Here is a 27,071-nt window from a genome sequence, read left to right as displayed (position 1 = left end):
CTTGTCTTGTGCCCCTTGATAAAGAAAAATTCTCTGAACGCAATTGATTTGTAACCACAGACGCTTGGGGAGAGAAATAGAGAAGTTGGATCCATTTCCTGAATGCCTTCCCAAAACCAAATTGCTCCAGCGTAAAGAAAAGATAATCCCATTCGACGCGGTCAAACGCTTTTTCAGCGTCTAATGAAACAACTACCTCTGGGATATCATTAGTGGACGGGCTGTATAGGACATTTAATAGACGTCTAATGTTAGAGAATAGGTACCGTCCCTTCATAAAACCTGTTTGGTCTGCTGAAATTAAAGATGGCAAAGGTGTCTCTAATCGCATGGCCAATATTTTTGAAAGAATTTTGACATCAGCATTTAATAAAGACACAGGTCTATATGAACCGCATTTAGATGCATCTCTACCAGGTTTCAATAGTAGTGTAATGGATGCCTCTGTAAGAGATTTTGGTAGTCTACGCTCAGAAAAAGAATGGTGAAACATATCTAATAGCAAAGGAGCCAGTTGGGTAGAGAATTTTTTATAAAAATCAATGGGAAACCCATCAGGCCCTGGGGCCTTTCCATTTTGCATGGCTGATATTGCAGAGAAGACCTCTCTAAGTTCCAGGGGTTCATCTAGCTGTGTTTTCTGGCCAGCAGAGAGAGTGGGAGCCTCTATTTTATCAAAAAAACTCAAAAAGAGTGAAGTATCCTGTAATGATTCTGAAGTATACAAGTTAAAATAGTATTCTTTAAATATATCGTTTATTTTTAGAGGATCTGTAGTAAGTTGTCCAGTATCATCCTTAATCTGAGATATATATTGAGAAGCTGATTTAGATTTTAATTGGTGAGCTAGAAGCCTCCCAGCCTTCTCCCCATGCTCATAAAATACCCCTCGTGATCGTAGTAGAAGTTTTTCTGTTTGTGAAGTTGATATCAAATTATACTCAGTCTGTAGGGCAATTCTTTCCTTGAAAAGTGATGGATTTGGATGCATGGAGTACCTACAGTCCAAATCAAATATTGCATCAATCAATTCTTGTTTTTTCCTCTTATTTTCTCTATTGATATGTGCAGAGTATGCTATTATTTCTCCCCTAAGTACTACCTTTAGAGTCTCCCAAAGTAATGATGGGGACACGGCTTCTGATCTGTTCGTTTTTAAAAAATCACTAATGGCTACAGAGATCAGATTGCAAAACACCTCGTCTGATAATAATGTAGTGTTAAAGCGCCATTGAGGTCGACTATTACAATTATGCGCAAAAGCTAAATTTAAAACTACAGGAGCATGGTCAGATTCTACGATAGCAGAATAGTCAACCTTTTCAACTGAGCCTAAAAATTTCTTATCAATAAAGAAGTAATCAATTCTTGAATATGAATGGTGTACATTGGAAAAGAAAGAAAAGACTTTACTATGAGGATTCAAAAATCGCCATGGATCCACACATGCCGCATGCTTAAAGAAATCTGAAAATTTACTGGCCATTTTAGATAGTGTGGTAGATCTGGGGTTAGATCTGTCCAGGTTAGGGTCCATGACACAGTTAAAATCGCCCCCTAAAATCATAGGATGTAGGTTCAGATCTGGTAGCCTACAGACAAGTCTATGTACAAATTCTGCATCATCCCAGTTGGGGGCATATATATTCACTAGTACAACAGGGGTGCTAAAAAGTTGTCCAGAAACTATTACATAACGTCCTTGAGAATCAGATATGATATTGGAGGCAGTAAATTGTATTTTTTTATGTATCAAAATAGCAGTTCCCCTTGCCTTACTGTTGAAGCTTGAGTGAAAAATTTGTCCCACCCACTGCTTTTTCAAACGTAATTGCTCAGAGTTCTTTAAGTGTGTTTCTTGGAGATATACAATATCAGCTTTAAGATTCTTAAGATGAGTGAATATTTTAGACCTTTTCATTGGACTGTTAAGTCCTTTTACATTCCAGGATATGAATCGGACTGCTACCCCCCCAAACCTATCATTTAAGTTAGCCATAGTTACCCATGAGATCCAGTACAATAGCTAGCATGCTGCTTAATATTCTTATACATGAAAAATGTGTCATACATCCCTCTATGTTCAAACAAAACCTTCGAAAAATCCAGTAAAAACAAAATAATCCATAATGTTTCAAAAAAGAAAAGAGAAGAAAAAAAACCAGTCGTTAGCCCCAACTTAAACAGAACATCCCCTCCCTTCTCTGCCAAACAGGCAGCGCGCAGGAATCGCCCCCTTCCACAACAACACTTCCCCCTATTCGCCGTCATTCTCAAAACTGCTCTTCAGAGCTCCAAAACATGAATGACATAACTAAACTCCAAAGTTCAACATCATACAAATAAAACGTTACACTGGTAATAGTAATAGTCCTGTGGCTATTAAAATGCCACCAACTTGAATGTAGCCTCTGCCTGTCTTAACGTTAATGTTAATGTCAAACGTAACAGTCTTGAAACACCAAGGCAGGGCAGCTCAATGTTCGATTAGAGTTTAAACTTCACCTACTTTATCCGATTTAAAGATGAGGTAGCGGTGTTAGTCTTCATGTTCGCCGTCAGAAACGTCGGCGCTCACCTCCACCTTCTTAGCGACGAACGCCTCTGCCTCAGCCGGTGTATCGAAGACAAGTGTCTCACTGCCATGAGTCACCCGTAATCTCGCTGGGTAGAGTAGCCTGAAAGATATGCCCTTTTGGTAAAGAGCCGCCTTGACGGTCTTGAATGCTGCTCGTTTCTTGGAAAGACTAGCACTAAGGTCAGGGTAGAATCTCAGCGCCTTCCCCTTGTAAAGTACGTCGTTTTGTCTGGCCCAGCGTAGAGCTCGCTCTCGGTCCTGATACCTGTGGAAAGCAACGAGGATGGGTCTTGGAGGTTGGCCTGCTTTAGGTTTCTGCGTTAGAGCTCGATGCGCTCGATCCAATTCAGGCGGCGTTGTAAACACCTGGTTCCCCATCGTCTCGTCCAGTAGATTGGAGACAAATGTTAACACATCTCCCTTACTTTCGCTGTCTTCAGGCACATTTATTATGCGGAGGTTTGCTCTCCTGGAACGGTTTTCCAGATCATCGATGCGGTTTACCAAGGTAGCATTCAGGGTTTGGAGGTCAGCTATGGCTTTCTCCGCTTTGCAAAGGGCTTCAAAATTCTCACCTGTAGTGGCCTCTACTGAAGTAACTCGATGTCCAAGTGTGTCCACTAACTCATTAAAGGTAGCGATGGATGACTGAATAGGCGCCAGAGACGACTGAATGAGTGAAGCCATATCCTCTCTGAGATGTTCACGCTGTTTTTCCATTTCACCTGCTAATATTTGAGCGAGGTCGTTGTTAGCTGCAGCAGCCGCCATGCTAGCCACTTTAGTACTGAGAGTTGACTTTTTCTCGTCTTTGGGTTTCCCTGCGCCAGGCATGATGTTACATTAAAGTATAGTCTACCCGAACTTTAAACGTTACAAAAGTAAGATAATATGGAGTTTAGAAGGTAATTCAAAAGAAATTGACCGGAGCTTCTCGTCGGCACGTCTTATCGTTTCATGTTCCAAACCGGAAGTCCGTGAATTTCTTTTAGTTTTTTTTGTGTGTGTGAAATGATTTTTGAACTATTTGACTCAAACCTGAATTGAATTAGATGCATATTTTTGAGTGAGCACATGGAAAACAAATATTATTCAACTATTTATTTTTAATACAAAATAACAAAATGAACAGAAACCTGTCCTGTTTAACTTAAAACTATAAACTGTATAAATTAATATAAAACAATAGAAAGCAGAACATTCCTCTTACTATTGCACTATTAGTGCAATAAGAAAAGTTCAAACAGAAAGTGCGAGTAAAAGTTGTTGCTTTGCTGTCTTCTGGTATCTTCTTCGCAAACAACAGTACCTCGACCAATGAGATGAGCGGGATTCTCGCGGTCATCTCATTGGTCACAGAGCAGGAGACGGCCTGGGAATAAGTTTACCGTAAATTTTCACATAAAGCGCCCTGTTCATTCCATTGACATTTTACACGCTATTTTTGATTCTCATGGTAATACGGGACAAAGTGCATCCCATTTCAGCTCAATACGGGACGCGTACTTTTGTTTCTAAATACGGAACTTTTCTGTTTTTCAAGTGACGGTTGGCAACCCTCTTCATATGGACAACTACTGAACTCATTTTTTTTTTTTTTTTTTTTGAAAGTAGAGAGAGATTTTGTCTTGTCTTCTTAGTCAGAGCCAGGCGTATATACAGTCAGCGCTGTATGTTGGTCATGTGCGGTCCCTCAAAATATAGGTCCGTGTATACCATCTCCTACTGCACGAGGGAATGTACAGTTAGCCATAGTCATGTGCTGTGTTAGACTATCCATATGTAATAACTACACGACACTGTAAGGGCCGGTACAAAATTCCTCAGAAGCTGGACCCGGCCCGGGGGCCGCCAATTGAATAGCCCGGTTCTAGCTTGTTGCACAGTGAGCACACATTAGAGAGGAAAATGCTTTGCAGTGGAGTGAGTGCGCGTATGGACCATATACTCTAGAATTTTTAATGTTAAAATTATTTTTTTCCAAGAATACATCTTGCAGTATTGCAGTATAATATGTACACAACACTCAGTGGCACATTTAATAGAACCCTGGTTTAGAAAAAAAAAATGCAGACCTTCTTAAAGAATGGATAACATTAAGTAAAACAGAGAATGAGGAATACATACATACATAAAATGTGCTTGCAACAGAGTTAAGTATGGAAACAATGCAGGTTCGTTATTGTTTCTTTTTTAATCATTATTGTCTCTCTGATTACCAGAGGGATTTGTAAAAATAAAATGGATATGTTATATTTTGACATTTAAAGGAGTCCTACCTGTCTGTGTCCTCTCTGGGCTTACAGAAGCTGTAATGTAGGAAGTGTTGTGTGTCCGCAGTGCTGCAGTCCAACAGTGTTTGATGACCAGTAGTGTCTGGGAAGCTATAAGGGCGGTAGATAGTATGGCAGTGCTGGATTTTGGACTGACCCAATCTGGATGCTTCTATCTCCAAGACTTCCTACGGGAAACACTTTGCTTCTGGCACAAGATCATCAAAGAACGACTGGCAAGGTATTCCTGCACCCATCATCCAAGTTATTTTGTCACTTTGTGTCTAAATATCATAATTATATGAGCAAAATCACATTTATTATTATTTTTTTTTTCTTCTAGTGATTTTGAGAAATTATTGACTCAGCTTCATTGGCCAATCACTACACCTCCCACTCAGTCACTGGCAGCCACTACCAATTGCCAGGAAATCAGCAGCCAGCTGGATCTGATTGTCACACAGCTGCTTGCCCTGCAGACTTCGTATCCTTCTTTTGTCTTTTCTTTAGCCTTTTTATACTTTTATTTTGATAATACCAATGAATCAAGACAGGAAATCTAGGGGTGTGAGAGAGAGGGTATGACATGCAGCAAATTGCTATCAGTGTGCCTATGCTTAGTGCACAATAATAGTCATTATACAATCATGCTGGAATACATAGATATGTAATACGTGATATATCACAAATTTGACAAATCTGTTCTGCTCTCCCACTTTATTCACCAGAGTTGAGATTCACAAGAAGTATTTGTTGTTGCTTTATGGAGAGCGCATAAAGTACTGTGACTTTTACATGGCCTTTGTCTCAACCATTGAGGGCTATGTTCATTAATTGGCTAATATGCTTTGGTAGAAAAGTAATGTCATATTATGGGTCCCGAGTGGGTGCCCATTGTAGCTGAGGAGGAGGGAGGATGTGAAATACTGCATGTACTTGTTTCTTTAATTTTCCCTGTGCAGAGATGACCTTATATCACAGAGGGCTTTGGCCTCATCTCAAAGTCTGCCCTTTAGCATTCCTGCATCTTCAGCCATACCTCTCTTGCAAGATCCCCCTCTCTGTTTGCCCATTCAGATCATGCTGCTTCCACTCATCAGGAGGTTCAAATATCACTTCTATGGGAATCGGCAGACCAATTGTCTCAGCAAGGTCTCTGACACACACGTACGCACAACATTTTTGCCTCCTCAACCAAAGTGGAGACATGTGAACAAAAATCTTCTCAGACAGATATACAAAGTTCATCATAGCCTTCCCATAATTAAATACAAGTTGATCTTGTTGTGAGGTTTACTTCAGGTAGTATTCAGTTTTCCTCTTCATCATCTGGTAAGTCTATACTTTTGACAAACACAGTGAAAGGTCCCCACACTTTTCCCAACATATCCCGCTTCATTCGTCATAAATAGGTCACTCTTTCTTGGAAAAATTGTAAACATTTGCCTAACCCAATATGTGATAATTGGTCTGTTAGTCTTCTTCCAAAACAATGCAATCAATGTTTTAGCAAGCAGGAGACATAAATCTATCATTATTCGTTCGCTTTTGGAATACTTGTGGTGTTCTGGGTATAACTCTAAAATAAAAAAAACCCAGGAACTAGTGGAATATCTTTTGCAAGAATCTTTTTCATTGCTTTTTTAACGTCCTCCCAGAAAAGTTTTATCTTACTAAACTGCCAAACAGAATGAATCAGTGTCCCCTTCACCTCAGTGCTTTTTGTGCATAAATCTGGAACATTGCTATTATATTTGTTTAGCTTAACAGGAGTTATATACGTTCACATCAACCACCAATATTGTGACAATTTTCATCACGTATTGATTGTTTGAGAATGGGCTTTCATACATACTAATTCCCAGTCCTCTTATGATATATCTCTTCCAAAGTCTTCTAGCCATGCATTCTGTTTATAATTAGAATTCTCAGTTTAATTGGACAGTAATAAATTATATATCTCTGAAATAGCACCTTTTCTGAAACTATTCTTAGACATTATTTTCTCCAAGATTCAGTCAGTCAGATTGAAGTCAGATTTTGAGGGTTTAGTTAGAACATTAATTTGGTCGATTCTAATGAAGTTTCTAAGTTGAAGGTATTTAAAATAATATTTATTGTCAGTATGATACTTGTGCTTCATCTCTTCAAATGTCATCATATGATCTGTGTTAGATGGATATAAATCTTAAATTTTTTCTAATCCTTTTAATTGCCCATATTCTAAATATAGCGTCTGCCATTCCTGGTGCGAAATGCTGACTTCCCCATATAGGGTTATACTGTGACAGTGATCCCGGTTATTTAATAACTTTTCTGCTTTAAACCACACCTTAATCATGTTTTTAATAATTGGGTTAGTGGTTTGTCTAGTCAAGTTTCACAATGTATCCGAATTTAAGTATAAAGGTAGAGGTAGCCTTAAACCTTCCGATTCCATTTCTTTCCATTGAGGAATATCTCTTGTTGCAAAATAAAATTTCATAGACCTAAGTTGCACCACCCAGTAGTACCAAAGTATGTTTGGACACTTCAGACCTCCTTTGGTATATGAAAAGTGCAAAAGGGACATTCAAATCCCAATACGGTTATTGTTCCACATAAATCTGAGAAATAACTTCTTAAGTTTCTGAAAGAAATCATCAGGTGGAGGCAGGGGGATATTCTGAAACAGATATAGAGTGTTAGGAAGTATGTTCATTTTTATAATGTTAATTCTGCCAATCAAAGAAATAGCCATTCCCATCCATCTATTGCTTGATTCTGTTATTTTCTCCATTAAAGGTTTGTAACTGGTTTTACCAATTTTATCTAAATTTGGCACCATCTGTATCCCCAAATATTTATTTTTATTTATTTATTTTATAGGGACAGTGAATATTAATGAACATCTATTCAGACAGCAATAGACGTAAATATGCCGGATTATAATAACAATGCTAATTTTCATCTGCAGTCCCTAGGCAGGTAACAAAAACATGATAAGACATAGGACAGGACAATAAATCACAATAAGAGCACATCACAAGACACTACATTACTAAGAAGATAAAAGTCAATGGTTACAAGACTGGTTTGCTTTCAACCACTGCTTGAGGTGAGTTTTGAAGGTTTGGAATGTGGGACACTCCCTTATGGAGGGTGGAAGACTTTTCCAGATCTTACTGGTCTTTACAGAAAGAGCATTCTGTCCAAAGGCTGTTTTTCTGTGTGGGACCCCACAGTCCCCTCTAGAGGAGGCCCTGGTCCTCAGACCGCTGAGAAAGTCAGACATGGGAGGTGGGGCAAGTCCATGTAACACCTTGTACATCAAACAAGCAAATTTAAGATTTTTAAAATTCTCGAGGCGCAGTAAGTTGTGCTTTTTTAAGATGTTACAAAAGTGAAATGACATTGGTTTTCTATCACAGACCTTTAAATATTTTTTATAGAGTTGATTCAATGATTTTGCATGTATTTACACCTGCCAGTGACCAACATGTAATACAATATTCAATGTGTGACGGGATCATTGACTGTAAAAACATTCTAGCAGCACCAAGTGTTATGAAAGGGCGTATTTTATCACAAGGCTGTATATGGCTGAGCCCGATTTGGAGCTTATAGGTGGTGCAACCAGCTCCAGATCACTGGTCAGAGTCACCTCTGACATTTGAAACTAGAAGTGCACCATTAAAAATGTCTTCCAGGAGAGACTTTATGAAAATGTGTGACACCATAACCCACTAGAAAATATCTGTCTGTCCCCTGTCTGTCTGGGAAACACTATAAACACTTTTGCAGTAACCTGTTTGTAGAAAACATCTAATGAACTAGTTCTTTTTTTAAGTTCTTTGGATTTCATATTTTTGCTTCCATAAGGACAAACAGCTTGATCAGACAAAGACTAGCTGTCCCCACAGAGGATATATTGTCATTAGTAAAACTATTGTGTTTTGCAAATTTTTAGAAGGTCAAACTCATCCTTTTTCTATGTATTTCTCAGCCAGAGTGGTACCTCACACAGGTTTTGATGTGGATTGGGAACAGTGCGACTTTCTTGGAGGAAAAGATCCAACCCATCCTGGACCGAGCTGGCCTGGACATCCATGCCAAGGTATTTTTTTCTGTAATTGGCTCCTTCAGCCGAACAGATATTCCAATTCAATTTGAGTTCCTTCTGATCAAACTATTTTGAATTGAAAGAAAGATCACTTACAGTCTGCTTAATTTTGGTCATTAAGCTACATTTTTTCTTTATAAACAATGTTCTCATGAATAACTCAAAACCTTTTTGACGTAGTATTTATTAGAATGTGTTGTCAACTCTTGTTACCAGTTATTAGTAAACAGTAATTATTCTACGTTTGTGTGCATGTAGGTGGAGATGTGTAGGGGCTTGTTATCTCTAGTCCAGGAGAAGGTGGCCAGCGACGCTTCTAAGCTGCTGTATGATGATGTCCTCTTCTGCCATTTGGTGGAGGAGGTGTTACAATTTGAGAAGGAGCTGCGAAGCAACCATTCATACCCTACAATGCTGCCCGGTCTGCTTCACCTCCTGCTTGAGGATGCAAATCTTCAGAAGTGGCTTATGGTGGAAAAGAAGAGTGAGTTTTGTTTTACTCTTTGAGTCTTTCACTCTAATATTCTATAACTATTATTTTTTTAGACTGATAATAGATTCTTTCACTTTAAATGGCACAGTTCTAACCCTGACCCTCAGTCAAAAGTAGGCCTGTGTCTCTTATACCTGCACTGATCAAACAGTTAAGCACATTTGAATATCCACAAAAACCTGGGAAGCACAATATCCCAAATGTGGTGCTCTGAAATGAAGGAACCACATAAAATTAAAGCTGAAGGAACCACATAAAATAAATATTGTAGGCTCTATCTGTAGGCGTTTGAAGTCAATCTAATAAGACATCAAGCCTGAACACTTAAAATCCCAAATACAAAATATGTCCAATTTTCACTGTTCCATCAAAATAACAGACTTCCTGTTGGGTTTAGAATATGGCTCTAATTGACTTATTTGTGCGTCCTGGGATGTTACATATCGCGAGTGCAACAGGCTTCAGGGGAGGGTCCGTAAATTGCGCTACAGAGCCATTTTGCCACGCCTGTGCTCAACACCCTTATAGATTACATTTTTTGGGCCACCGGAGGCGTCTGCAAATTTTCAGGACTTTTCGTGCATGTTTAGGCACTGATACACCCAAGCAAAGAGGCGGAAAGTGCGAAAACAATAGGGTCCTTGCAACTCCCGTTGCATGGCCCCGTTGGGCCCCTGCCACTTAGTTGCTCGGGCCCTAATAAATCTTCCACGTCTAGACATCCAGTATGGCATCAACATGTTTGATCAATATCAGTAAAAGTGCATAATATTGTTATTTCTCCATATACATACAGTGGCAGTCGAGAGGATGGATGCAATGCTATCAACTGAGGGAGCTTGGAATTCCCAGTATAGAGATGTCAGTGATATTGATGAGCTGAAAGCTCCAGATTGTGCTGAGACTTTCATGACTCTGCTTCAAGCAATCACTGGTAAGGCTATTTTTCTTTTGGATTACACGTTCATTTCCAGGACAAATTTTAGTCCTTCTATTTAGAAGTGTTTCCAACCACTGTAATGAGACTCATGACAGTGTTATTCAGTTCCCTGTTTTGTAAAAATAATCAGAGATTTGTCACAGTTCAATCTTCACAACACATGATTGTGGAAGTGTATGATGGCATGGCAAAAGCGATTTTTGAGGGCCTCAGAAAAAGAGTTGTTGCTCATCAAAACATTGATGGAAAACTGGACAACACTTAAGATCCCTGTTACCCTCAACATGAGTGGTCGACCTACAAAGCTGACTCCAACAGCAAGATGCATAATACTCAGTCTGCGAAGGTTGTCAGTCATCCAGGTAATGGGGAGTTGAGGTTTAAATAGGATGTGTGGGTCTAGCCCATCAGAAACTTGCTTGACTTGTGTCTGTTAACGACCAGAAGCTGGCATGACTAGTGTCCGTTAATGGCTATATACCCATTATCAGTCTCAAGGTGTGAATGGGGTTGAAACTAATTGGGGACAGATTATATCTAGGGGTGGGAATTTAACGCGTTAATTAAAAACGCCTTAAAAAAAATGAACGCATTTAATCGCAGTTTGCATTCCAAACAACACAGAACTTTTGTCAGTTTACAATTTGCTGGTACACTGATTACACTGATGCACACGTCAGAGCTCGGCTAATGGCTACCAAAATGGAATCGGGTGAAACCATGTTGCTAGGACTGATGGAAGCCAAATTTTATTTAAAAAATGGAAGAATTGATAAATGCAGAGTTTTGTGCAAACTGTGGGGAAAAAAAAAAAGTTTGCATACCACCAAAGCACTTCAACCACTTCAATAGCATGTTGCAGTGAGCAGCGCCGTCGTATAGGGGGTAAAGGTGATGACAATTCTAAGGGCCCACAGCCCATCAGGGCCCACACATAGCCCCCAGTAGCTTCTACGACTAAATTATTATGCATAGGCTTAACTAATATATATTGATAGTAATGAATCCGAACTAAAATAAAGCCACAAAGTCACGCAATATTTTAATTTTAATAATTTCAATAACCCCCTTGGCCCCTTCTTAAAAAATAGTTTGGTCCACACTGCAGGTTCGAATTGAGTGCGAGCGAACTCCAGCAGGGAGTGAGTGAGATCAAGATGATGGCACACAAAAACACAAATCTGGACACCAGAAGAGAGGGAGGCCAGGGTTAGGAGCAACAGAGCAGGGGTACCAGGACATCAAATTTTTTTTTTCTAAGAATGGTGAGAGTAAAACTACCAAGGGCGCCTACTTATTCATTCACTTATTCATTCATTCATTTATTGTCTGTAACGCGTACCTGACGGGGTGCAGGGGCTGTAGCTTACGTTAGCTGTCAATCATGGGTTGAGAGGCGGGCTACACTCTGGGCAAGTCGCCAGTTCATTGTAGAGCAGCGATTCCTAGTGTAGATAACTGATTCCATCTGTAAACTTCAGCTCCAGAGCATTTTTGCTGAAGTATGTGTTGCCATCCGAATCTTCTGCACTTTACCTGTGACTGTTGCAGGTTGAGAAAGGGCATTTAGCAAACTGAAACTAGTTAAAAGCTATCTCAGATCCACAACAACCCAAGAGAGGCTAAATAGCCTCGCTAGACTTTCAACTGAAAGTCAGCTAAGCCTACAGTTGGACTTCAAAGACCTCATCAGTGAATTTGCCAACAAAAAGGCTTGGCGTTGGGCTTTCTGATCAAACTGACAGGGATATTGCACCATGCAAGCTAGTTAAGCTTTTTTGTTGTTGTTGTTGTTTTTGTAACTTGTTGCAAATCAGAGAAATGGGAATAATTTAAATAATAGTACTGTAACTCATTGTTGAGTGATTATGCACCAGGCATCAACAGAAAAACAAAGAAAAACATAATACACAGTTGTAAAAAAAAAAAAGTGGCAATGAATGGGGTAGAGGGGCCCACGCCGATATTCTTTCAGGGGGCCCAGAATTCCTAGCAACTGCCCTGACTATACTACTATACTAATCTGTTGTCGTGATCTCATCAGCCTGCCCAGTCTTCATGGAATCCTGCAGTTATCCACTCCTACCTGAATGAACAATTCTCCAACCTGCCTATGATTCCTCTTACATTTTCAGACTGTCATGTAACATCATCAGTTTGTATCATAAGGTTCCACATGTACCTGCTCAAGGTTTCTTCCTGTTAAAAGGGAGTTTTTCCTTGCCACCGTCGCATTCAGGCTTGCTCTGGGGGTTTCAGGCCAGGTTTTGTAAAGTGTCTTGAGACGATTTGTATTGTTATTGATGCTATATAAATAAATATTGAATTAAAATTGAATTGAATTGTTCATATCACTCAAAAATATGCATCTAATTTAATTCAGGTTTGAGTCAAATAGTTAAAAAATAATTTCACACACAAATAAGGGCTAAAAATTTTCACCACGCCAGCATGGGTGAAGGCAACCGGGTCGGCCGGCACTGACAATGAGTGTCCCTTATTTATTCGCGGAATGAGTAAAGTTAATGCGGACGTGTACGTGTGTGTGTATTTATACCAAGGGTGGTCCGATGCGACCGCCATAATGAAACGCACCAAAATTCAAAGCACCTTCCTTTTTTTTTTGCTCGCGCACTGGAATGGATAGGGGCCCGCTACCATTAAGAGTGTACAGGGCCCAGAATTTGGTGCTACGCCCCTTGTCCTCGAGGTCCACACCCAGGAACCGGAAGCTGGAGACCCTCTCCACATAATCCCCTCCAATGAACAGTGGCGGAATGGCCACTTTCCTCCTCCTGAAATCTCCTTCGTCTTAGTGGTGTTCAGGATGAGGTCGTACTTGGTGCACCACACTGTTAGCCGCTCCACTTCGTCCCGGTATGCAGACTCATCCCCACCTGTGATGAGCTCCACCACGGTGGAGTTGTCAGCAAACTTTATAATGGTATTGCTGGGGTGAGTGGAGGTGCAGTTGTGTGTAGAGGGGGCTCAGCACACAGTCCTGAGGGGAGCCGGTGCTGAGGCTGATGGCTGAGGAGACATGGGGGCCCATTCTCACCCTCTTGAGAGCAATCAATCAGGAAGTCCCTGATCCAGAGGCAGATGGAGTCTGAAGTCTGAGATTCCGAGTTCTGACAGCTTGGACACCAGTCTTGGGGAGGATGGTATTAAACGCAGAGCTGAAGTCCACGAAGGGCAGCCGTGCGTAGCTCCCCTGCTGTTCCAGATGGGGCATAGCACCGTGCAGCACTGTGGCTACGGCGTTGTCCATGGACCTGTTAACCCTGTAGGCAAACTAGTGAGGGTCAAAACTGGGGTGAAGGCTGGAGGTGATGTGGGTCCGGACCAGTTTCTTGAAGCACCTCGCGATGATAGGTGTAAATGCCACCGGACGGTAGTCATTAAAACTGCTGATGGTGTTCTTCTTACGGAGTGGGAAAATAATGGAGGACTTAAGGCAGGGGGGACAACAGCCTGACTGAGGGACTGGTTGAAAATGCCGGTGAAGACCCCAGCCAACTTTGCTGCACAGTCCTTCGGCACCTGTCCGGAGACGCCGTCAGGGCCCACAGCTGTACTTGGGTTCACCGTACCCAGTGTGCGCCTCACCTGATACTCATCCACTCTGAGGGCGTTGCTGCTCTGGGCTGGTGGATGAGGTGAGGCTCTCTCTGGTGGCGGCACTTCAAAGTGAGCAAAGAAGTTGTTTAGCTGCTCTCCCAGGGGGGCGCCACCATTGTCAGCTGACAGGCTGCTGGGTCTGTGGTTGGTTATGTGCTGGACTCCTCGCCACACGTGTCCTCTTTTTATATGCATCTTTAGCCTTCCTGATTCCCCCCTTCAGGTTGGCTCTGGCTAGTGTTGTTTTTGGCGGCCTGTTTTAATTTTAGTTTTAGTCTAGTCTTTGTGTCAAGCTGTCATTTTAGTTTTTATTAGTCATTTTAGTTTTTACATGTTAGTTTACATGTTCATACTCTTTTTAGTCTAGTCAAGTTTCAGTCAACTAAAAGTCTGAGCATTTTAGTCTTATTTTAGTCAGAATTATCCATGACTATTTTCGTCTAGTTTTAGTCGACGGAAACTGATGACATTTAGTCTAGTTTTAGTCAATGAAAATTGTATTTTAGTCTCTTTTTAGTAATGCAATTCTATTTAACCCAGTCAATACAGTATAAGTAGCCTACCTTGTAGTATAGACAAAACCAAAATTTTCTTTTAGCCAAACCTATTTCAAACAAGGTTCTTATTATATTATTGTTACCTTATAGACTCAAGAATACATCCATTCCAGACACGGAAGACGCTGATTTGAATTTACAACATATTTATTTTACTATTTATTTACTGTTTGCCGCACTTCTCCCTATCTTTCACCACAAGACATTCGGTTTTATTTTCCACTTCGGTGTATTTAAAGTTTTTCCAAATGTCTTCTCTTCTTCTTCTACCAAAGACCCCCGGCTGGCCCGCCATCGTTCCCTTTCTCTGTCACACTACTCAGTAGCCTACTCACAGTTCTCTCGCTACTCAGTACTCACGCAGAGTCGCAGACTCACTGGAGCAGCTGCATCTTCTAAATAATGCCGCGAGTGGAGCTTGAGGAAATGACGTCGCCTGCGAGAGAAACGGGCTCTCTGGACACAGGAAACAGAAAAACTACAAAATAATAATAATAACGCGACTAAACAAGACAAAATGACGTTGTAACATTTCGTCTCGTCTCGTTTTGGTCAACGAAAATGGAGAGACATTTTAGCATAGTTTTTATTTTGTAAACCACATTTAGTCTCGTTTTTATTCGTCAACAATATTGCATTATACATTTAATTATAGTCATCGTCGCATGACCAGCATTTACGTTACGTCTCGTCTCGTTTTAGTCACGTGATAAAGGTTCGTTGACGACAATATTTAGTCATAGTTTTCGTTGACGAAAGCAACACTAGCTCTGGCAGTGCTGTACAACTCCCCATCCCCAAACCTGAAGGTGGTGTTCCTGTCTCCAAGCATGCACGCACCTCTTTCATCATCCAGGGCTTTCTGTTGGGGTAAACCCGGATGCGCCTCTCCACTGTGCTGATGTCCGTGCAGAAATCCATGTGTGAAAACGATGTCTCATGCTCCCTGAACCACTCTTTCACAATTTGAGCCTGATGTTCAAACACAATACAGTTTGTTTTCTCAAAGCAGTCCTGCAGTTGCTGAGACGCCCATCCAGGCCAGGTCTTAACAGTTCTGGATGTGATAGTGATAGGAACACTTTTCCTGAGGGGGGTGTATGCTTGTATTAGTGGCAGAGACATGTGGTCTGACTCACCCAGGTGTGGTAGAGTCTTGGCCCTAAAACCCAGCTTGATGTTAGAATAAAACTTATCCAGTGTACCCCCCCCCACCCCCACCCCCCGCTGTAGACGTTGTTCGCATACCCACATACACACAATTCACACACATGCAGCCATACAAAACACGCAAAAACAGTGGAAATACTGTTCACCTTCAAATATGTGGGCGACCAATCTCCAATAACTTTAGACCTACTTTGTATACTCCCCTACCCCTACCCCTTTCACTTGGTTGTGCTTTTACATGCTACTTGTTTTTTTAAAATGTTACTTGTTGCTTTTGAATGTTTATTATGTTTTGTACAGTCCTAGACTCTAATAACAGTTTTCATCCCTTCATGTTTTTAGAATGATTATTATTTCAATCATTTCAATCATCAAACCTTCTCCTTGACCTAATACTGCTTGTCAAAATATGAAAGCGTGTCTTAAAGCATACATATTAGTAATATAGGCTCTTTGACCACATAAAACATTTTGAATAATGGTCTTGTTCTCTTTTTTTCTGTCATCTGTACTTAGAGCGCTACCGGGCCTTGCCCTGTCCTTCTGCACAACTGAAGTTTTTGGGCCTGCAGAAAGAACTTGTGGATGACTTCCGCATACGACTTACCCAGGTAATGACAACACTTTGATATTATTGAAGAACCATAACTAAACAAAAACAGTCAAACTTAGAGGATGTTAGTGAGATTCTTTTATCAAGAACGACGGAGTCTCTGGAGTCTCGTTCTAAAGTTTTTCTTGCAGCAAGGAGTCGATATGTGCACTATAGCAAGTACAGAAGTACAGACTGCCAGTAGTAAGGTTACATTCACTTTTATACAGCAGGTCCTGCCCTAGACACGGTTACAGAGAGACAGCCTTGCTAGGGAGACAGCCATGTTAGAAATCATCTAGTCATAACAAAGGAGCTGTAGACTGGGTGCATCTGTACCTTATCTGTGGGACCTTTCCCCTACTATTTAAAGTGTAACCCTGATTTCTAACAGTGTCCTCCTCCAGACACTCGGGGCTGTGGGTGTAATGCAGTTTGGAGTTCAAATCTTCTGAAATCGACACCAACATGGCAGGACAGTCACTACATAACTTAATTACTCTGTTTTTCACACCTAATTGTCCCACCATAAACAACCGAAAGGTAGGAACCAAAATTACTCTGTAAAGGTGTCAAATAACAGAAAATGATAAACATTAGGGATGCACTGAAATGAAAATTCTTGGCCGAAACCGAAAACTGAATATGAAGAACCCGAAAGCCGAAACACCGAAAGAAATTATTATGACAATTATTAGTACCATTGCATTCATGGCTATGACTGTGTGCTAACCTCACTAAAATCAATGCATTGCGATTGCATAAATTTATATTAATGTTTAATCAATTACAGAATTATAAAAATATTTATTTAGCACATTCCAACGCATAATACAAAATAAAATTAAATTCAAAATAAAACGTTTAACTGGAAATCAGCATCGATCCACTGTTAGACCAATGCTTCTCAGTTATTTTCTGTTACGCCCCCCCAGGAAGAAGAAACCATTTCACGCCCCCCGACTTTCCGCCGCGACTATAAATATTATCATTTGTCTATAAAATTGTTATAAGTACACCTCTGCATAACATTGTATCCTTATTAACCCCCTCATGCCTAGTGTCGCGAATTCGCGACGCACTGTTTCCGCTCAGACTGCAGCCGAAATAAGGCATGCAATACTCCAGTGTCGGTTTGTGCACTTTCATAGGAACTTTTTGCAAGCACTAGTTTCTCGTAGGACCGGTCGGAGTGGTTGGCAAAAACACAAATAATCAATTTGTTTATATAACTGAAAAATCAATTCAGGCTTTAAGGGGTTAACATTAAAGCATAGCGCAAGCCAAGCGCTACATACACTTCGTCATATTTCCTCATCTTAGCTTTCGGGAGACTTTCAGTTGTCTCATTATCTCTCTCTCTCTCTCTCTCTCTCTCTCTCTCTGCCTTTCTTTTCATCCCTGTAAAATATTTTTCCATGGTGATTCTTGAGAGTTTGTTCACTGCACTTCATATTTCCCGCTCTATGCTGTGTGTGGGCATGCTCGGTGCAAAAAAACAAAAAACAAAACGTATACTCCCTGCGCACACTCTGACAATGAGAGCGCCACTGCCACATACTGTTGTGGATGTGCAATTACACTTTATTCTAGTACGGCAAAAAAAAAAAGCATGTTCCCCGGGGTGTCATGCGTCCCCGCCGGCGCCCCACTATTTGAGAAGCACTGAGTTAGACTGAGCATATTTGTTTTTATTTTTATTAAGAAAAATTGGTGCACTGCACCTTTAGAAAAATTGCGCTGTCCCTTTAAGAAAAACTAGACTACAGTCTTTCTTAAAGGGACAGCGCGTGGATGTGTGCCGCTGAATGGCGCGTCGCAATAAAAAGTGAAAAAACAAAACAAAAAGATGAACGTTTGTCTTGCTGTTTGTTTTGGAAGTGCAGCAGATAAATTATCAGCTGTGATAGTTGTGGATATTGTAACCATTTGGATATATATTGTAGGTGATTTGATAGATGATATAGTTTGAAATTTGGGGCAGCGAATCCTCCATAGTCTCTTGGTTTCTGCAGGGTGGAAAGTTTGATTCGTGTTTTTTTGTGTTTCCAGTAGAATTTATTTATGACAGAGTCTATTGCATTAAACCACTGAGATGTGGGTTGGACTGGGGTTATTGCAAAAAGATTTTTTTTTTTTATGCTTAGTTTATTTTAGGTAAAACGGACATTTTTACTGCTGCTATTCTTCCAATTAATGAAATGGGTAGATTGTTCCAGCGAGTGAGATCTTCTATACTTTTTAGTAGTGGTGTGAAATTCAGGGAGAACAACTCTGGCAGCTTGGTAGAAACGTTGAAGCCAAGATACCTGATGTTACCGGTTACTGTCAAGGGGAGCTTTCTAGTCGCAGCATTCCAGCCTTCCTGACAGATTGGAAGGATTTTAGATTTTGACCAGTTTATAGAATAATCAGAGATTCTTGAGAATGACAATATAATATTTATAGCTTTGGGAAGGGAAGTTATGGGCTCTGTTAGATATAATAGGATGTCGTCTGCATATTATTTCCTTGGGGAAATGATTGTTCATGCTGTACAGAGTTCCTCTTCACGAAATCCGATGCGGATTCCGGTGTACCCCATGAAAAGTTATTTTATTTACAGTGTCTGATGGGAGTCTCAGCGCGGAGCTCATGAAGTTTTTGAGGAGTGTCTCAGGGTTGTCAGTTGTGTTCTCAGGGATTCCAGAAAAGATGAGGTTGTCTCGCATACGCCTTTGAATGTTGAGGATAGTTTCTTTCAGTGAATGTTGAGGATAGTTTCTTTCAGTGTTTTATTTTCTTTCTGAATTGTGTTCATCTGAGAGGTGAGTAGTTCTACAGAGGTTTGGAGTTGTGTGTTGTCTCTTTGGAGTTCGCCTATTTGGTGGTGACTGAACTCGAGACTGGATCTTGGGTCTTTCATTTCATGGTGTAGTGTGCCCAAAATGTCCAATTTTCTGTTTATTGATTCGAGAACACTGACCTGTATGTCGGTGGTGTTTAAGTCGCCCGTGTCCGTAGATGATAACTTATTTTTTCTTTTGGCCAGGTTGGGAGTTTGATGGCAAAAATTTGCATCTCGTAATGAGTTGGACTTTTTTTGTTGTTGTTTGAGTATTTTTGATGAAGAAATGACAGAAGATGCTCAGTCTGATCTAGCTGCTGTCCGCCGCCATGTTGAATCCAGATCTCGCCTCCGTGGTCTCGCGATCTCAGTTCATCTCAGTGAAACTTTCTAACTCACCAGTCACAAAACACTCCAAGTTTATTAATACACAGGATTAGATGTTACATGATGATGATCCCAGACAAAACACATTTAGAGACCCTTTCCAACTGAGAAACCCTAACAAACCTACGGTCATGTGATATGACGATTAACCTACAATCTAAATGAACAAGTAAATGCTGATGGCCTGTAGGCCCACAGAGCAGCAGAGGATAATCCAAACCTTGTGAAATATAAGCTAACCAAATGCTGCTGGCTAGATTAACCTATAATCTAAATGAACTAAGTAAATGCTGCTGGCGTGGCGTGGGCTGGAGTGGGATGGAAGGAATCACCTGCTGCTTAATGTGGACAAGACCAACGAGATGGTGATTTCAGAAAGAAGGGAACAGCTTCACTGCCCCTCAGCATACTTGTTAGGAATGTGGAGGTGGTGGAGGAGTACAAATACCTGAGAGAGTAGAAAGTAAGGTAACGCGAATAGAAATTTGTAAGAATAAAAGGGATAGTTTCAAAGAAGAATTCCACAGCCCCAACAAGTTGAGCCCATTAACAGGGACGAGCCAGTATGTCGTATTTGAAAGTAGCAGCAACGAAAAAAGCTAATACAACCAACTTGTATGTGCACCTGAAACACAACCATCCAGTCCAGTTTTCACAGCTGGTAAAAATACCTGCAGCTCGAGATGCAGAGGAGCCTTTGTCCCGACAGTCAACATTCACTGAGGCGTTTGGTCATAAAAATATAAACGAAACAGCGCAAAATGGTGTGCGCTCACAGAGAGTGTAGTTCGCTACATTACGTTTGTTTTATTTATTTAGGATATTTAAAAGTTCTTAACATTCCAATTACAATGTTAAATACTCCTGAAAGGGTGAACTTGGACTATTATGCCATATTATCATTACATTAGTGAAAAAATGGTCTCAAAATAATATTGACAATAATATCGTTTAGCAGCAATAAATTGTGGGACAATATATTGTCCAGCAAAATTTGTTATCGTGACAGGCCTAAGCACAGCTGTGTACAAGAAGACTCTATTTCCAGAGGAAACTGAGGACCTTCATTGTGTGCAGCAAGATGCTGGAAATCTTTTACCAGCCTGTTGTGGCCAGCACCGTTTTCTCTGCTGCAGTCTGCTGGGGGAGCAGCATTGCAGCCAGTGACACCAACAGACTGAATAAACTGATCAGAAAGGGTGGCTCTGTTATGCAATGGAGCATCTTCTCCAGAAGGCTCAGACAATTTTGTTGTCTCAAGGAACGTTACAGGAAATCATTTCTGCCTCAAGCCATCAGTCTGTACAGCTCCTCATCTTTGTGTGAGAGATGACACTGAACAGGACTTAGTGTTACTGCACATTTTGCACATGGTTGTGAATTCATTTGATTTCATTTTTTAAAATTCAATTATCCTTTTATTCTTGTAAATATTGTATATATTTTTGTTTTCCTGTTTATATTTTTATTGTTTACTTTATTTTGTTGTATATATTATGTATGGTATACTGAGTGCCTGGACATTGGTGCTGCAACAGTGAAATTTCCCAGTTTGGGATTAATAAAGTCTCTGTCGGTTGTTCTGTACCATCTTGTGACAATGCAGTGTTGAAGGTAAAATGTTGGACCTGGCATTCGCTTGGATGTTACTTAGACATATACCCCGCATCTAGACCAGACCAGGCACACCCTGACACACATTATGGCTTGGATGGTTCAAAGTGGGAAATCCAGAACATCAAATCTGCAATCAAACTGCTGATTTGGCCACTCCTGATCCTCCTGCTATTGCACGAAGGGATTACCTTGTAATTACAGCTTAAGCTTTTAACTTACATTTGAAAGCTTCTTGAACTGCATGTTGTAGGTTCACAGCAGCACAACAGTTTCTAAATGCAAATGCTCTAAATCGTTTACTTGCTGCTTAACACAACTTCATACACTGCTTAACACAACTTCTTCCTGCAAGTGCAATGATTGACTTCTGTATGTCATTCATTGAATGACTTACTGATTTGCTACAGACTTCTGACATGTAGAGTCGTGCCCATGACTATGCCTCTGCTTCGTATTTGTGTAGTGTTTAATTATATTTAATATTTAATTAATTATAAATGTACGTTTATCATATTTCAGGTTAAATTGCAGGTTTTAAAGAATGAATACCTGAAGAAGGCGATTCTGAGGTGATTGATGTTTTATTATTTCTTCCAGGTGATGAAGGAGGAGTCCCGCTGCCCTCTGGGTGTCCGTTATTGTGCCATCCTTAATGCTGTGAACTACATTTCCACCATCTTGGGAGACTGGGGTGACGATGTGGTAAGTAAGTTTTATAAATTTGGCCAGAGCACCAGCAGGATGTTGTCAAAGTTGGAGCATCTGTCCATAAATAAAAGCTGATTTTACAGGAACCTCCTTCCTATTTGTATTTGCAGCCTTATGTAAATTCTGAAACCAAACTTGCCAACATTTTGGAGGGAACAGAAACTTCGATAATGTAGTATATATGACGAAAGAATTAAAGTCAGATGTCCACATTTCATTCCACATTTCCTTCCACTCAATGATAATGATAGCAACTGTTGAAGCTGGCTATTTAGGGGTCCATGCAACGACGTTGCAGAATCCCTATTGATTTTGTTTCAATTTTTATTCTTCTTGGGTTTTTTCTTTTTCCCTAAAAGTGTCTGCCCAGGACAAACTGCAAAGGCGAAAGACATCAAACCTGGTAACTTGGTAGAAGTCCTAGCATGTTTTTTTCCCTCTCCTTTAGCCCAGGTTCTTTATACCTATTGGAAAGGTTAGTCCGACTATGAATAGACCACCCGACAACTTCTTTCCAATTGACAGTTTATTTAGCACGCAGAGAATTGGTACAGAGTCAGCGCTGAGACTTCAGCCTAACCACATTATCGGTAGAAAAGGAGAAGCCCCCAGCTATGTGTGCACAGAAGTTTTATTCTATCTGGACTCCACCCGAGGACAATGGGAGGAGCGCGGCCTTTCGTGTATCAGTAGTTTGCAATGTGTAGCCGAGGCCGTCTCTAACTGGTTTCTACAAGGTGACATAGATATGATACACCACACTCTAATGAGTGTGGTGCATCATATCTCTTGAGCAAGGCTGCAGCAAAGCGGTAAATAACCTGGATCTGGTATGATACAAGAAGAGCACTTCTTTCTGTTTTTGCCCTCACATAACTATTTAATATCCAACAAATCCCCCCTTAACGTGTCCTGTCATATAAAATCATAAAAACCCCTTATAAAACGGGTGTATGGATGCAACGTAACCTATTTGTGTAACCTGGACCTCCTCCTAGCGGTCACGTGAACGTGCTCCCCCAGACACGTTGCCATCACTCTGGCAGGTCCGGGCTTGTGTATGTAACAATCTGGAAAATCAACTAACATTGCGTGTGTATATAAAAATATATGTATATAACTCAAACCTTAAGCAGAAAAGCAAGCAGCATAGCAAAAAGCTATTCTAACAACGTGAGATCAGTTATTGTAGACCCTAACTCATACTATATCATCTAGATCAGGCTCATCATCGTCAGTTCCTTCATTTGGATAATGGAACGGCCTCTCCTGATTCACGGTGTACTCGCTCGGTATCGTGTCAGCTGTCTGAGTTTGTAACTTTTCTATCACATCCAGCCATAGTAATGGCGGAACGACTATCAGGCTTACCACTGCCAAACAGGCCAGTGTAGACCATGACCCAAAGGTCAACATTTTATTCTTCCTCTGTTTCTTCGACTATATCCCTTAGGTGCTTTCTGATTTCTCTAAGGTTTCTTTCTGTGGATGGCTCTACTCTTCTACAGTGTGTTTTGTTCCAGTATCTACTCACCTTAGTCTGCTCTTCATACAGCCAGACTCTCACACCGTACGTGGTCGACAACACTACCTTAAATGGGCCTATCCACTTTGGCTCATTCCACGTTCTGTGGAACACTTTTCTGTAGATCCACTCTCCCTCTTTTATCTACTCTTCTGTGCCTCACCAAGACAATTTCTAGCCTGTGAGTGACCTCCTTCCTCTCTGTCCTTTTTAGATTTTCCACATTCCTTCTCAATTGCCTGTGTTAGTTTAACACAGTCTAGTCTCTATTTAACTTATAAACACTAACTTTAGGCATAAGATTAGTGTCCCTTTCTCTTTTTTTTTTTCATCTCAGTAAACATTAACACTTAGAAAACCTTTCTTCGTCTCCCTTCCCCTACGTACTTTTTCCATGGATAACACTTACAGTTACAGTCCATCATTCAGCTATGGGCAAGACATCACATTAGCCTGGGCACCTGTTGGTGTTACACATCTAGCACATACAATCTGTTCCTGTTCCAAAACACTCTTATCTCCTGTCCTCTCCTTCCTTCCATCCTGCTCTCTTGTTACCATTCCCTCCAGAGCCTGCTCTCTCAATGCCTGTTCTTCCATTGCCTTTTCTCTTTCCCTCTCCGTCTCCATGCTGCCTCTCTTCCTTTTACCTCCCCACCCTGTGACCCTGCCTCTCCCTCGCTGGTTCTGACAGTTAACTTGGCCATTCCCTCTTTTAGTTCACTTAACGTGTTCTTTATTGCTGTCAGTGGGTTGTATGAAGGTGGTGCAGCACCAGAACTTATTCAGACCCTTTGAGCAGCCTACTTCAACAGACAGTGAACTTGTGTTAGCACTGTTAAGTTTCTGTCCACCCGCTGCTTCAGCGTGCTCTCCAGATCTCACACACAACAGTAAAAACACAAAACACTAAAATACATTTACCAATACTTTTTTATCTTTCCCTATTTTCCATCTTTATTTCTTTCCCTACTGGTCACTTCTTCTCAATGCAACACACAACACAGAGGGGAGCTTTTATGTCCAGACACACAAGCAATGTGGGCCTAAGAATTTGGATGAGGGACCTCTAAACCCATCTCTTTACTAGGCGTTCGGAGCTGGTGGCTTTTACACTTGACCAAATGAGGGGACCATTTAAACCCAAGGTCTTCACTAGACGTACGGAACTGGCGGCTTTTACACTCGACTGAGTGAGGGGACCATTTAAACCCACGCTCTTCACTAGAGGTGTGCGATACCGCTAGATTTGGTATCGATCCGATACCAAGTAAATACTGGGCCAGTATCGCCGATATCGATACTTTTTTAAAAATTAAGGTGGATGCACCATCAATCTGAATCAATCCAAATCTGAATTAATTCTCATGACATTTTAAGTGTTTTTGTGATTTGCCTTTTGGATTATTAATCAATTAAAGTTCAGTACAGAATTTGGTTTATAAGTAAATACAAAATAATTTATCACAATAAAAGTTTTTGTTCAGAAACAACACAAAATGATCACTTGAGGACAAATAAAAACAAATTATTTTTCAGGCATGTTCAGAAACTACAATAAAAAACTTAATCTCGTTCTTCATTGAACTTCTTTCTGGATTTTTTTTCTTAAATGAACAAAGTGTAGAAAATTATCACTCCACAACAAATATTATAAATAATGTAAGGACGTGTTTAGGAAGTATAATACAATACAAAAATAAGACAACATTTCTCCCCTGCAGTGCACTTTTTTCGTTGTATCAGCGATCTGTAGGGGCCAAGTGGGCGGGGATTTTAAAAATTTCTATATGCTTTTACAAGTTTGTTGCGTTACCACTGTATCTTACCACCTTTTTACAAATAGCACAACTTGCTATCGTTTCATTTTCGGCCCGAAAATATAACCAAACAGCTCTATTCTTTCTCTCGTTGTGTGTAATGTGTTGCTGCTGGCCGTGCCTGGCTGGTAGCGGTGGGCGGTGTTCGGTCGCCAGGCGCTGCAGAGTCACGTGACGTAAAACATACACACGCGAGGGGGAGGAGGAGCAAAATGAGCCTGATCTGCTCTGACAGCAGCGGCATCTAGACAAACAGAGTCAGGTCGCTCCTTTAATGAAACGAGAGAAACTGAAACTTAAGTATCGATCTCATTACATTGGTATCGATCAATCTCGATACCAACGTTGGTATCGATATTATTGATATTTGGATCGATCCGCCCACCTCTACTCTTCACTAGACATATGGACCTGGCGGGTTTTACACTTGACCCCACGCTCCTAGACTGGGGTTATTTTTGGGGGCTGATCAGACCCCTCCGGCCTTAAAACCGTGCCAGTCAGGCCTCTTTATTACTGCACAGAGGGGAGCTTTTACATTGAGACACTTAGGCAGTTTCAAGCCTAAGTATCTAAATGAGGGACCTCTAAACCCACCTCTTTTACTGTTTTCTTTTATTTCTTTACTTCTAATCCATACAAATTTTCTGCGTTTATAGCTCTTTTAAAAACTAAACTACTGTTGGATCATACTCTCATACTCTCTGCTTACCTATTATTTAGTTGCAACCGCTGGCTGTAAGAGCCGTTCCTCCATTGTAACTATTCCTTTCCAGGTAAACCGGATGAGCCCCCAATTTGTCAAAGGAGGAATTTTTCCCTCTCCTTCAGCCTAGGTTCTTTATACCTATTGGAAAGGTTAGTCCGACTATGAATAGACCACCTGAGAACTTCTCTCCAATTGACAGTTTATTTAATTGGTACAGAGTCAGCGCTGAGACTTCAGCCTAACCACGTTATGGGTAGAAAAGGAGAAGGCCCCAAATGTGTGTGCACAGAAGTTTTATTCTATCTGGGCTCCACCCGAGGACAATAGGAGGAGCGCGGCCTTTCGTGTATCAGTAGTTTGCAATGTGTAGCCGAGGCCGTTTCTAACTGATTTCTGCAAGGTGACATATTAGAGTGTGGTGCATCATATCTCTTGAGCAAGGCTGCAGCAAAGCAGTAAACAACCCCGTATCTGGTATGATAGAAGAAGAGCACTTCTTTCTGTTTTTTCCCTCACATAACTCTTTAATATCCAACAATGTTGCTTTGCCAAGGTGTCAATACACATTCCTACAGCTAGGTGGTGCTATAATGCTAGGACCAAGTCGCCAGGTTTGATGCTTTTTGCCCTTGCAGTTTGTCCTGGGCAGACACTTCTAGCTAAGCAGAGGGGAATAATAATAACTAGATGATTGACCATAAAGGGGTCCATGCCGTGGCGAAGTCATCCCCGAGCGGGACGCAAAGGCATAAGTCACCAGTAGCGGTATTGACTGTATTGCGCCAAACTTGGTGGGCTTGTAAGGAGTCATCCAAAGAATATTATTGTCAAATTTCAAGCGGTTTACTGTGGTGGTTTGTAAGATATAAACATGTAGTGGTTGTAGCGCTCCCTACAGCCAGAATTTCACGAAATTTGGCATGATTATACCCAAGCATATTATAATGACAGTTGCTAAGTTTCATAAGGATTGGGTGAATACTTCAAAAGTTATAGGCCTTAAAATCATATGAAATGTTTCTGTGTCAACTATACTGCCCCCTGTAGACGTAATGTCACGCAACTTGATGGGCGTTTACACAATATGTTACAGATTGCGTATGCCAAATGTCATGAAGTTAGCTGTTGCAGGTTTTGAAATATTGAAATATT

At 40.8% G+C, this 27,071-nt stretch overlaps 1 protein-coding gene across 1 annotated transcript in view; it reads left to right on the top strand.

Moving 5' to 3' along the window:
• rint1 (RAD50 interactor 1) overlaps positions 1-27,071 on the top strand; it is a 107,187-nt gene that overhangs the window by 30,543 nt on the left and 49,573 nt on the right. Inside the window, exons 4-11 of the mRNA XM_084552149.1 lie at positions 4,919-5,092; positions 5,195-5,335; positions 5,814-6,003; positions 8,837-8,947; positions 9,212-9,437; positions 10,243-10,380; positions 16,251-16,345; positions 21,755-21,859. Of these exons, the coding sequence (XP_084408275.1) occupies positions 4,919-5,092; positions 5,195-5,335; positions 5,814-6,003; positions 8,837-8,947; positions 9,212-9,437; positions 10,243-10,380; positions 16,251-16,345; positions 21,755-21,859 (1,180 nt within the window). The remainder of the gene's footprint in view (positions 1-4,918; positions 5,093-5,194; positions 5,336-5,813; positions 6,004-8,836; positions 8,948-9,211; positions 9,438-10,242; positions 10,381-16,250; positions 16,346-21,754; positions 21,860-27,071) is intronic.

Source organism: Chelon labrosus, assembly GCF_963514085.1.
Source record: "Chelon labrosus genome assembly, chromosome: 9".
NCBI classification, from domain to species: Eukaryota; Metazoa; Chordata; class Actinopteri; order Mugiliformes; family Mugilidae; genus Chelon; species Chelon labrosus.
The sequence above is the reverse complement of the archived record's forward strand: the minus strand, read 5'-3'. Positions and strand labels throughout refer to the sequence as shown.